Source organism: Hyposmocoma kahamanoa, unplaced genomic scaffold (assembly GCF_003589595.1).
Source record: "Hyposmocoma kahamanoa isolate Upper Pololo Valley unplaced genomic scaffold, ASM358959v1 87, whole genome shotgun sequence".
Classification (NCBI taxonomy): Eukaryota; Metazoa; Arthropoda; class Insecta; order Lepidoptera; family Cosmopterigidae; genus Hyposmocoma; species Hyposmocoma kahamanoa.
Window position 1 is genome coordinate 4,455,982 of NW_020654422.1, and position 14,067 is coordinate 4,470,048.

General features: G+C 35.9%; 1 protein-coding gene across 1 annotated transcript; it reads right to left on the minus strand.

Annotated features, from left to right (window-relative positions):
* Positions 1-5,948: 5,948 nt before the first annotated feature.
* Positions 5,949-7,964, minus strand: LOC113235308. Its single transcript, XM_026470969.1, has one exon. The coding sequence runs from the start codon at positions 7,962-7,964 to the stop codon at positions 5,949-5,951; it is 2,016 nt and encodes a 671-aa protein (XP_026326754.1).
* Between the last annotated feature and the right edge of the window lie 6,103 nt (positions 7,965-14,067).

Sequence of the window (14,067 nt, forward strand, 5' to 3'; positions counted from 1 at the left end):
CATGAGACTTATCAACTATAAATGAGAATAGGATCCCCTAATAACAAAGTTATTTATTGCCGCAGTAAGAAAGCTCTTAGATGTAGAATTTTAGTTACTTTCACAGTTTAATAGCACATCAATTAGCTTTGGGGAAATGCCCTCGACATTAAAAGAACCTTTTTCTTAGAGACAATTAACAAACTGTCTACCAAAGCCAACCAAAACTAAAGTGTCCTCTTGGTTTAAGTTAAAAAGGTATGAACATTTTGTACAATAATTTTATCAAAAAGTAAATTTTGTTAAGAAAAATAGCAGTTTATACATACATAATACGAGGAACGAAAACAACTTAGCTGTTCTTGACAGTTGTCTTCACAAAGTAACAAAATCATTTAAATCGCATCTCTACATGCGTATTCAGTGCCCCTTTTCAGTATTCATAAGATTCTTGTTGATATTCAACATTTCACGTGTTTTATAAAGTTTCTGCGTAATGGATGACAAAAGTACATCGGAGTGATCTGTTTAGTTCTTTCGGGTTGTTTACATATTTGATACTATTTAAAAAATACATGAATGGTAAATATGAATAATTCGTACGTTGAAACCAATACCGTCACTAAACGGAAATCTCACTCTGAAAAATTTGAACTTCTTTCCAGACATTAATCACCATTTTCCGAAATGTTTTAAAATTTTTCCTTTGGTGACGGTTTTTATTTCACCGTGCGAAATATCTAATTTTGAGCAACATGATTTGAAGTTACGTAGTATTTTTACTACTTCAAAAAAGGAGGAGGTTCACAACGCGCCTGTATTTTTTTAATGTGTTTGTTATACGACGATTACACCGGCATTTATGAGCCGATTTTGAAGATACTTTTTTGTTGGAAAGAGGGTGTTAGTCCTATTTAAATTTGAAGAAAATATTTCACCCTTAAGGGAGGCAAACTAGGGGATGAATCCGGTTTCGCGCAGTTTTTGGTAAACTATTTCAATTAAACTTGGCAAATAGATGTAATTTCACGAACTTTGAGATTTTTTTTTTATAAAAAAGTTATAATTATGAATTATTTGTTTGGTTTCTATTAAATGTTTTTTGATGTATTGTTTTTCTAACGGGGTTGTCATGGTTCAATAATAATGAAGCCTCTATAGGATTATAAAGTTAAAAAAGCAACGGCAAGTTCTCCGATTGTAGATGAATCGTTGCCCAACCTCAGAATTCCATTAAAATGGAATCACCACCGTTAAGAATACAAAATTCTCGTAACGTCTTACTAACAGATCGAAATCGCAGTTTGAACTATATGAACTTTTTCAATATCACCGCCGTTACGCGACCGTGGAACTGAGAACTTCATATTGTGCTTGGGCACTCCTAAATAGAGCCCTTTATTAAAATAACATACTGTTCAACCAATACTCGGCAATATGCGTCTAATTAAAAGTCGGGTAGATCGTTAAGCAGCACACGCTTGTTGATATTTCAAGGGTAATCCTCTTTGACATAATATAGCTAAGAGATTGTTCACGTGCACGTGACGTAAACAGACAACCTGACCGGACATTTGTTAAGTGATGACAATAGACTACTCAGCAGTGCAATGACCGTTCTGAACTAGGCTCATGAGTAGAGTAGTTAACTTTATGTATACATTTAAAAATAATATTGTTTATAGTCACACACACTTAAATACCGTTTTGTATAAATAGCTTAAGTTTTGAAAATAAAACCCTCTTTGATTCAGACATCAACGCTGTCTTATTGACAACGGAGCACTCCTGACTACAGCATCCTCTCACTGCGGCCAAGACACCTTTAGCCGTTAGCTTATCTGATCAGTCTTGTGAGTCTGTGAGACTGGCAGTGAGAAAACCATTTCCTAAGGCACCCTTATCCTCCCCCCTTTCCGTCTGTTGCCTTAGGTCGCACGGTGACAGGCTTCCCCTACTATTTATATAAGTATATATTCCGTAGCGTATGGTTAGGGCTAAGCTGTTAGGTAGGCAACTAGGGTTATTAGTGATAGTACAGCTTTCCCTGACCACTCATGTATAGCCAGCTAGCTACAGCTAGGTAGTTGACTGTACAGAGATACTACGCAAATTTTAGCAGCAGTGGAGTTCTTTGTGAAAGAGTTCGTTTAGTGTAGTACTACCACCTTACCTATTTCTGCCGCCAAGCAGTAATGTAAACGTTACTGCGTTGGTTTTGGAGGGTAAGGGTGCTGGTGAAATTACAGGCACATGGGACTTTTACACCTCAGGGTGAGGGTGCAGTGGGAATGCCCCCCAGATCTTTGTGTTTTAAAGCTCTGAGTGGCACTGCAACTGTTATGGACAGACGTGTCGCTTAGCACCGGGCGCACGACATATTCGTCTCGTCACTTGGTATAATAAAAAAAAACTCGCGTATCACGTACAATATTTGCTTTTTCAAACGAACCACCCCTTCGGGCTTACGAAGCAGTGTACGCTATTTTCGATCCGACCGAAAAAATAATATTATGTTTTTTAATAGTTTAGTTATCAATTATAATTATTCTCATACAACCATTAAGGATTCCACATAGAGGACGTACCGATATATGACTTCTATGTTATTTGAAATGTACTACGTTTAAAAGAATGACCCATACAGGTGTTCCGACCGCGTCGTTAATTTGACTGTACGCTTAAAGTAAGCTTATTATAATATTACTCATATTCGTACCATGACAAACCTGTCAACCAAGTAATCTATTATTGCTAAATGATTGAAAGAACGAATGATTTCCCAATATTCCTTACTAAAATTAAAGAAAGAAATAACGCTATATGAACTATATAATGCCATCTCTTTCTTTTTTGATGTTCCGAATCATCTTATCATAGTATAATGTTTAAGTACTTAATGTTATTTACATTCATATGTAATAATGTGTAATAATAAAATCTATTAAAATTACGTTGTTTTCAATTATTTTTCTGCATTTTCATGAAGAAAAATAAATAAAAATACCTGAGTTTTGACGGTCACGTTGTGAATTCGGATATATAGTCTAGTGTCAACTGTTAGTTTCCTATGTGCTATTAAATAAAAATAAACAAAATATTGAAGAGATATATGTATCTAAATAAATAAGTTCAACTTAACTTTTAATTATTATAAATGAATATTAAGAGAATAAAACTAAAAATAATATTATTTCCATTGCATCCGTGTAACTATTTTAAGATTGCTTAATTTGACATAAGAGCAATATTACTTTAAGGCTGGAACAAGTGCCAGATTGACGAATTAGGCTTTTTTTAAATTAAATTCCTGATAATTATAACAATCCAATAATCACAGACAAATATATGATTGCTAGTAGTTCTTAAATAATTGAATGTATTGAGTAAAACTACAATTTATTAAGCTCTTTTTACCAAATAAAATTCATTTTATTTACAGTTACGTCCATCAAATTGAATAAAAAGCAATTTCTCTTAACATGCAAACATCTGTTGTTTATAAATTTACATGAAAAAATGGATAATTTAATTTCAAACACAATGTATAGTTCACTTTTTTTTTAACTTATATAGTTCATAAGTTAAGTGCTATTATTTGAAAAAAGAAATCCTTCCCACTCGCGAGGACTACAGTACTACACTCAGGGTCGTATTCTAGAACTCTATTCAATGCTCAAGTCAGGATTGCACTGGCAACACAAGCACTGGAAATACGACCCTAATGGCAGGGACTTGAGTATGATATCGAGTGCTTTAAACCATACTCAAATCCTGACTTGAGCATTGAGTAGAGTTCTAGAATACGACCGTTAGACACCTTTCAGGCTTTGCGACGAGTGGATTGCGCGTGTGTTTTTAAGCAGGTTTATGCCACAAAAAGTTGCTGTTTTTAATTAATTTCACTTTTGTTTGTGTTAATTTAATTTGTATAAATATATCTGACTTTGTTATTATGTTTTACATTTTATAAATTAGTTATTTCGTTATATTTACATTGCGTTTTTTTTAATAACTACCAAAGACTAGACAATGTAGATGTGCCGAAATAAAAAATAAATCTAAGGTGAAGTGTGGAACTTGTAGCACATACATTATACATGCAATTAATATGGCATTGGATGAAAAGCTTTAAGTGTTCTGGAAGAGAAGGCCTAGATGTTCTGCGTAGTACCGCGGAGTGAATTCCGTTGCCCTTGGTCTCGGGTTTGATTCCCGGGACAATGAATTTTTTAAATGAACTTCCTGAACTTAGATAGATAGATAAACACTTTATTCACTGATATAACACAAATACAGATTAAGCATAAAAGAAATAAGAAAACATGATTGTCATAGCAGTGAAACGGCGCTGACTCAGCATATGCCAAAGTTTCCTAAAGCGCTGATTTTCAGTCAAAACCAACGAGAGGGATTAAGTTATTTGAAAACAAAAATATATCGGCTACGAGTAAAGTTATACATTGACAATAATAATATACATAGTAAAGTGTAAATAGTTCATCTAAAATAACCTGTTTGACATGTAAGTGCATGAGCAAATGTGAATATAATTACAGCTGTAGGTGTAAGTTATGACTGTAAAGAGGATTTAATGTTGTGTAATGTAATTAGTATTATAATATAATTATACACATAATAAGAATAGATCAAAGCAACAACAAAATTCGACTCTAGACAGACTACGTTAAAGAATAAAAACACACTACACAGATTTTTGAAGTGAGAGTAGGTGTTGCCGGTACAGTGCTTTGAATATGGGTTTGGATTTGGAACTTGGATCTGGTCTGGGTTTCTGGTAATGCCTATGCTTGAATTCAGTTTCTCTGGGACTCATACGGAGTACAGGGAGTTCCCTAGTTTGAGACCAGGTGGTTGACAACAGAACAGACAAAAGTACATTTCTCAAATTGATTCTACCGGGAAAAGAATTCGGCACCAAGAGCTGCGGAATACACTACGCGGTATTACCCAGACCACCTAGTAGTAAAAAACCATTTTAGGAAAATTCGTTTCCGAAACTGGTTCTACCGGGAATCGATCGACGGTGACCAAGATGTACGGAATTTTATCCGCGGCACTACCAAGAACACCTGGGCCAAAACTATTTTAGAAAAATTCATTTCCCAAATTGGTTCTACCGGGAATCGAACCCGCGACCAAGAATTACGGGATACACTCCGCGGCACTACCCAGAACACCTAGGCCAAAACCATTTTAGAAAAGTTCATTTCCCAAATTGGTTCTACCAGGAATCGAACCCGCGATCAAAAGTTACGGAATACACTCCGCGGCACTACCCAGAACACCTAGGCCAAAACCATTTTAGAAAAGTTCATTTCCTAAATTGTTTCTACCGGAAATCGAACGTGCGACCAAGAGTTACGGAATACACTCCGCGGCACAGTGGCGCACTGTAGCGGTTCTATAAACGGCTAATTTTAAGACGCATTCACGAATAGCATTTACCCTAATTTCATGCTTCTTCTGTCACACCCAATACTCGCTACCGTACATCAGGGTTGGAACCCGCCTTTCTTGACACGTTTTGGCTACCCATAACCCATAGGCTCTATTTACTTGATTTCGACTATTACTTTCCGGTCCATATCATCACACTAACCATTTCTTATTAATATAGCGGCAGTCGTAGTGCTGGTGATCTTCTTGTGTATCTCACGCACTAATGAGCAGCTGCCATCGAGAGCAAGGGGGAAGCAATGGCCGTGAGCTTAGATATCGCTAAGGCTTTTGATAGAGTCTGGCACAAGGCACTTCTATCAAAGCTACCATCTTACGGGCTTCCAAAATGGCTGTGCACTTGGATCGCTAGCTTCCCGTCTGAGCGGAGCTTAAAAGTCGCTGTGGACGGATTGTGCTCAGACATCATGCTACATGCTATGTATGAGAATAATGGCATAAAATTTTGCCCACATAGTAAACAAATGACTTTTTCTTCGCAAATTTGATTAAAACAAAGCTTTAATATTTTCAGGTTTTACAGCATACTTATCTTTTTCTGATTCGCTAATAACATCGTCATCCGAAAGATCTGATGATGAGCATTCCTGAATATTGATTTTTGATTTTTCAGATTCCGATTCACTGCTTTCCATTTTCTTCTTTAGCTTTTTAGCCTTTGTACAAGTCGATATATTTAAACTCCGTTTCATTTCTCTCGCTCTAGCTCTTCTTTCTTGTTCTGCTTTCTTCAGATTTCTTTCCTTTTGCAAGTTCTCAAGTCTAATTTTTTCTGGTGTATCGGTGTAAATTCTGGATTTTCCTGGTTGCCTTCCTTTCGTTGTTTTTTTCTTTCTTTCAGCTGTCGGATAAGGCCGAACCGTTTCTGGTGAAAGGAGAGTTTTCTGCGCTATATAACTTTTTGATGAAGATGGTAAGGACTGAATTGTTTCTGTAGTAGCTAATAACTGTTCCTGACACATAAGCGCTGCTTCAATATCCATATCATGCAGTGACTGCAGACCCTGGCAAGTGGAAACTGCTTCAGTGCTTGTATCTTGTGATGACTGCATTACTTTACAAGTGGAAGCTACTTCAGTGCTCATAATATCTGACAGCACAGACTGGTGACTTGAAACCAATGTTTCAGATGCGTTAGAAACAGTTTCCTTAAGTTCCCGATGCGTTGAAGCCAGTGGTTGAGATGGCACAATAGCAGACTTATTGTCCTGTGAAATGATATTGTTAGATCTTTGGTATCCGAGAGTATTTTCAGTGTTACTCAAAGTATACACTTCAACTGGAGCAAAATCTACATCGCTGAAAGCAAGTTGATTATAGGGCCATATACCTGGTGAACTGAAGCCACTGATGATATTCTTGGCCATGAAAGTTTCTAAGTATGCTATTTTAACAATTTTAGGAATATTATAAATGCTCACAGTTTTTCCTGGATTCGTTACGTGCCAATTATTAAAAGCTATTTTCAATTTTGATTTAAAAGGCCCAAATACCCCAACGTCTAAAGGTTGCAGTTTGTGAGACGTATGAGGTGGGAACGATAAGTAAACTATTCCATTATCTCGTGCATAGTCAATCGCGTCCAAGCTGATGTGACTTTCGTGATTGTCACAGAGTAATAGAATAGGGTTTTCTTTGGAACTAAGTGTATGTTTCTGGATGTGTCTTAACACTTGCACAAATATTTCAGAATTGATCCAACCAGTTCTATTTGTAGCTCCAATACTTCCTTCCGGAGCTCCTTCCATAAAATAGTCTTTAAAATGAACTCGCGGAAACACAAATAGTGGAGGAATTGTGTTTCCAGTGGCTGAGATTATGCCACCAAAAGTAACAAGTTCGCCTCTTTCTCCAGAAACGATTTGCCCGTCTTGCTTCTGTGATCTCGGGGCTAATACTTTCGGAGTTTCTAAAACCGTAGATATTCCCGACTCATTGAAATTAAATATGCGATCAGCCGTGAAGTTATGTCGTTCGTACACCGATTTTAAATTATCGTAAAATTCATTTACTACCGTTTTATTGAACGCAAAAGACCTGGCAGCACTTGTATTTTCCGGTTTTCTTAAAGTCAAGCTTCTATTCCTATTCCGAAATCCATGCATCCAATCGATTCCTGCTAATTGCTTTTCATCCCATTGAGATGAATATTTACATTTTAGAGCTTTGGCATAATCATATGCTAGCTTCCTGACCTGTAGTATTGTGAGCCCATAGTGCATTTTAGAACTTTTTTGTATATATTCACTCAACTGCGACTCTTCTTCAACTGAAAATACTTGGTAACTCGTGAACTTGGAATGAAAACGAGTGCAATCAGCTTCATTGGATGTAATTCTAACTTTTTTTACACGACTTTCCAACGTTGAAGCCTTAAGGCCGTATTTATCGGCTACTTTTCTATATGATAATTTGCCTTCAACTATATCCTTTATTGCTAAACTCATATGTTCTTCGTTGACTTCTTTACTTCTGCTCTCCTTCTTCTTGTAAGACCGCACCATGATTCTTGACAAAAATGTTCAATAAGGGGCACATTCGTACACGTACGAATGTTCCCCCTAGGTGTGTGTACGAATCTACCCCGAAGGTCGAAAACGAAATATTTTAATAAACAGGTAAAACATTTAGAAAAAAACAGGAAAATTGTAATATAAATAACAATATGTAAATATAAATAACAACTGTGACCTACCATTTATTAATAGCCCAGTTTGAATTTCGCGTATAGTTAGCCACAAAACACCCGAAAACATCGATATTATATTTACTTGAATTGCTCGAAAACAGAACGCGTGTGTTCTCGTCACAGTCAATGGACCGACTGGCCACTGGTCTCGAAAGTCAAAATGCGAAATCGGTAGTGTTGTCAAGTAATATCGGTATATTTGGACCAAAAATCGGTAAATAAAAAAAACAATAAATTGAACAAATCAGTATTATACTATTATACTATATTTTAAAGTAGGAATAGTATTTTACTCAATAATGATATTATTAAAACTATTAACAGTTAGGCAGGCTTACCTATACTAGGTATATATATATATATATATGTATACTAGGTAGGTAAGTACGTACTTACTTAAATCAACAAATAACAATGATAAACAAGTCCAACTTATGAAATTAACCATAAAAGACGTGGAAAATACCAAAAAGAGCGATCAGAATAAAGAAATAATCAAAATGCCTTAATCTTCACTCGTCCTTTTCAACGTGCAGCCACAAGATAACGACTGAGCTGGTGAAGGTATCATTTTGTTATTTGAAGGGTCCACTGTAACTTGCACTTGGTTTTTCGTTCGATGACATTTTGATTGAGAGACCACGAAACTAACAATCAACCACTTTAATAAAATTTAAGAAAATAAATGAATGAAGAAATCCGAATTCTTATTTATACAGACTACAAATTTTCTCAGTGAATCCCCTAAAATGGTAAGTTTTTATTCCCCAAATAAATCGTTTACACGTTGACAGATGTTTGAGCTAGGAAATTCCTGTGTTAATTTTTTGTTATCTGTCCCTGTAAAAGAAAAAAAAATAGGGATGCCAACTTGGATTATTGAAAATCGATAAAAATTCCTTAAAAAAAATCGTAGAAAAATCGATTCATTTCGGTATTTCGGTAGGATGAGCGCCAAATCGGTAGGAATACCGAAAAATCGGTAGGTTCGAGACCACTGCGACTGGTGGCGAACTTCATTAATAAATGGCCGCCGCTTGCGCCTACTCTCCCATGCAAAGTAAAGCGTGAATATAGTAACGATAGATTTTTAAAAGCGTCTGTATGAAGCTGCCCCGTGTACGAAGGGTCCCAATCTTCCCCTATAGAATAGTTTTATTGTAGATTGATGAAATATATATTCACACATAGTAAATTAATGTAATAACTGACTCCTAGCATATAATAAATAGTATCGTATGTGACCACTAGATGGCATTGTATTGTATAGAATATTGGTGACAAATAGATGGCGCTATTCACTATTGCAGAATGTTAAATCGCAAAATCAGTTTAATTCGAAGCAAAGGTTTACAACCAAATATGTTTTATTGTCGGTCGTTAAAATAATATTCACATTTATAATTTTAAGTATTTGGTCATTTGGTCAAGAGTATTCATTTTTACTTAATTTTCTCATCAGCCAATCGGCGGCAGTTTCCGCCACATCATGGGATGGATTGCTACTAAAAAGTAGGGTTGATTATTTCACGTCCACAAAGAGCGCTGCAACATAATGTTTCAGCACCACTATCTAGAAAACTCAGAACTGGATCGGATGAAAAGGTTCTAAGATGATCTTACTCGGAATCGATTCGGGAGTCTCTGATGTAAAGATTACCTTGTAGGTTGATTTTCATGCGGATGATGAAGTTTCCATAAAACTTCTCTTTATATATTTCACAATTTATTGAACTACCTCCATTCTTCAAACGCACAAAAATTGGTCTAAACGAAAATATTTTTCTAGACAAATCTCAGTCTATTTCAAAACAGAAAAAAGACAAAATAGGCTCGTTACTACCCAATAACTCTCACCGTGTGATGTAGAGGAGTATTTCCGACCCTGATCGGTCCATCGCTCAGACATGCTACATTGCGCGAGTAGTGTAGATACGTGTATATATGTTTAAGTACAGAATAGTAAGAGACCCTATAAAGAACCCGAAACATTGGTTTGTGGTATGCGATTTAGATTCGAAAACATAGTTAGGAAACTATGGAAATGATTCCAAAGAACTCGATATAAAAAGGCGTTAACCGTAATGTTAATAAATATTACCGCCAGTGGTGAGTGTTAGTTCAAAAACACTATAATTTAGCACATACAAAGTGTAGGTGTATAAAAATCTCAGTACAGAATACTAAAAAAACCGACCTCAAAGGTGCATGGAATTATATATATTTGCCAAGTTTTATTGAAATCGGTTACCGTAAAATGCGCGAAACCGGATTCATCCCTAGTTTGTCACATTTAGAGATGGAATATTTTTTTTTTAATTTAAATGGGACCAACTATTGAGGTACCTTTCTGTACCTCTTACTCTTTCTAACAAAAAAGAATCAACAAAATCGGTACAAATGCCGCCGGAGTTATCGGTAACATACACACAAAAAAAGAATATATAGTCGAATTGATAACCTCCTCCTTTTTTTGAAGAACGGACTCAAGTAGTTCAGACGATTCGGGTCTAATTCTTTCTGCTACCTAACTTCGGCACTGAACTAGAGATAAAAAAAAGAAAAAACGTAACATTTGTAACACCGTTCCCGTTAAAAAAAAATCACAGTGACAAAGCACCGTGATTTTGTCACACTTGTCACTTACCTACATCACGATGTACGGTTTTGGCAAGCGGCTACTTTCTAATAGTTGTTATAAATATAATAATTTAAGTTATTACTTATTTTGAAGTTACTTTGAAGTAACGTTTATTAAATTTATAAAATAAATTAAATTTAAAAAGTAAATTTGAAAAGTAGATCCGCAATAATCTTCACAGTTTTGCAGGGTTAGGACTGTCGCAGTATTCGTTAATAAGACCATGCGGCGTGTTTATTATTTTGGATCAACTTTGTACAATTATCTTATTTGTATTTACAATATTTACACTGATCTTATTATTTCTTGATTCATAATTAGAATGCAAAACTAAAAGCGGACTACAATGAATTCGTCGCCATTGTCTACAGAATGGTGATCGCGCATGATTTTATTTGTAAAATATGTCTTATGTCGTGAGTAAAGGAGATTTTGGAACGTAGTACCTTCGTAAAAAGTCACGATGATACTATTTGACCGCTGATTATTGCGATTTTTTCATCGTGACGTTATTTACCACACTCTTCTCTACACTGAACCTTGTGCTTTCACATCAGTGAGACACACTGTTGGGTCCTAGCTATGGGAACTTGCCTTTTTTGTTAATATACTTTTTGTACACGAAGTCTGCGTCTCAATTTGCTTTCTACGAATTCCTCCTCGCCGACCCCGCACTCAATACTAGAAACATTAGCCTAAACATAATGTTGCTATAGTTTTTCCATATTTTAACCGAAAAGCAGGACAAAACAGTAAATAAACCATTAAACTTTTGCATACCTCTTGACTAAAGAATACTCCGCTTAATTGACATTGCACAAGAAAACATTTTGTGTGTTGTTATTTTGTGTAATTCTATACCCCACAGACCATATAAAGTTATACCCCAATTGGATTATACTACATCTGATTACAGGGAACCGGAGGGAACATTCTGTTAGGTAGACATGAAAGAGGCGGGGTCTCAGGTGATGTAGCCCTCTTGTATCCTTACTTTAGGAGCCAATTACTGACTCTTGAACATGGACTGGATATGTTCGGTGGTCTAATATCTTGTCGGAGCTTTGGGAATTGCTTGTTTAATTTATTTATTATACATATATTTCGAAGCAGTTCTCAATTTCAATAATATAATAGTAAATTATTTATTTACTATTATATTATTGATAGTTCAATACTATTCTTGCAAGTTACGAAGTTTGATTTTATATTGAAATTTTATTCAATGTGTTGCCATCTAGCGGCAATTGCTGAAAGATGACTAACAATTAACGCCTATTAACAATAAAAGAAAAGACCATATCGCAGCTGTATAAGGTTTACTTTCGTTTCTTATAACAAAGACTCTATTACGATAAACGGAAAATGGAAGAAAATATTAAAATTATATAAAGACTTAACGATGATTTCAAACACCGTCATGGATAAGATTTTAGGTGCAAATATTATTTTTGCACTCTGAAGTAGTAAAGTAAGACATTTTTCTGCGATATTCGAGGTTTGTTTGTATGAGTTATTTGACACGACCATATCGTACAAATCGAAATGGCGGATTGAGCTCAAGTATGCGGAACTCCGCATCCTGTAGGCACACGTGCCACTCCCAGCACTTCTACAGCATTTGTTCTGCAATTGAGACAATATTCGAAAAATTTTAACATATGATTATTTTACGATCACAGAATATAATTCCCATTAGCGCCCAGTTACACAAGGTGAAAGTTTTAGCGCGGCCGCCGCGCGGCGATCACCCAGTTACCATGCCTTCGTGTACATTAAAGGCGAATCTGCGCATTTATTCGTGTCGAATATATGTTGAGTGTGTGCGTTAAAAAAAAAAAAAAGAATAAATGCGCCCTAGGATGCTACAAGCGAACTGTCCCTTGGGGTTATCTTCAAATAATACAGAAAATCTTTCATAACAACGTAAATATTAATGTTAAAAGAATGATAATGTAATGTAACGTAATGTTCCTCTGTAAATGAATAAATAATGAAGATGTATAGTTTGCTATATATCGTCATTATTTATTCATTTACTTGCTTTGGCAAGTACGTTTCACACCCATAGAATGTTGCGGTAACCGCAACAGGATTGATATTAGATCCATCCAATCTCTGCATTTACGTGTTCAGTTTTCCTGATAGTGGTAATGGTTGCGAACAATTGCTTTGAGAATTGACCAGCGTCATTAGAGAGTGACGGTGCAAAGTTAAAGGGTAAATCCGAGTAGTTGAGTCTGCATTTAATCGCAAGTGGAAATAATAGCAACATAACAAATCCTGAATTTATGGATATATTATCTCTACGGGTGTGTCGGTGTCAAATTTTTTGCACATATTTAAGCAAATTTGTTTTAGTAAGACTAGAGCAGATTTCTGACGTCAAGCATTAGAAATCTGCTCACATTACTGTGAGCATTAATGCGTTTCGGTTTTGAAGGGTAAGGGTACCTAGTGGAGAAATTACAGACACATGATACTTGTCAACTTATGTCTCAGGGTGACGGGCGTAGTGGGAGTGCCCCCCAAATTTTTGCAATTTAAAGCTGTGTGTGCGTGGAGTGGCACTGCAACTACTATACTACTATGGACAGGCGTGTCGCTTACCACCGGGCGAATGACTTGTTCGTCCCGTCACTTGGTATCATAAAAAAAGAAACAAAACAAAGTTCTAAAAAAACCGACCTCATAAGTCATTCATGCCCTAATTTGCCGCCCTTAGAGGTGGAATATTTTCTTCAAATTTAATTGGGACGACTTTTGAGGTACCCTCTTTCCAACAAAAAAGAATCATCACAATCGGTACACAAATTATCGCGTAACATACATACATATATACGTACCTACAAAAACTGCCTTAGTGGCCGAACGGTTACCATGCCGACTGACACCCAGAGGTCCCGGCTTCGATTCCCGGGTCGGGAGAAATATTTGTATGGCCTACATTTTTTGTTTCTCTCGTGAGTTTGGGTGTAATTTGTGGTTTGTCTATTTGTGTGTCCATGGCACTCGCGATACAGGGTTTCCGTAGTACGGTGCTATGAGTGTGTGCAAAAAAACATACAGTTGAATTGAGAACCTCCTCCTTTTTTTGAAGTCGGTTAAAAAGTACATATTCTTAGTTGCCGAGTGCATTCTCGGAAATGCGACGTCATTTCTAGCTAGTTTCCATTGCTATAGTAAATGTGATTACATTTTTATTTTATACAATAAAAAAAAAACAATTTTATGATCGATACAGTTCTATTAAAGCTTACATAGCCAACGTTTCACA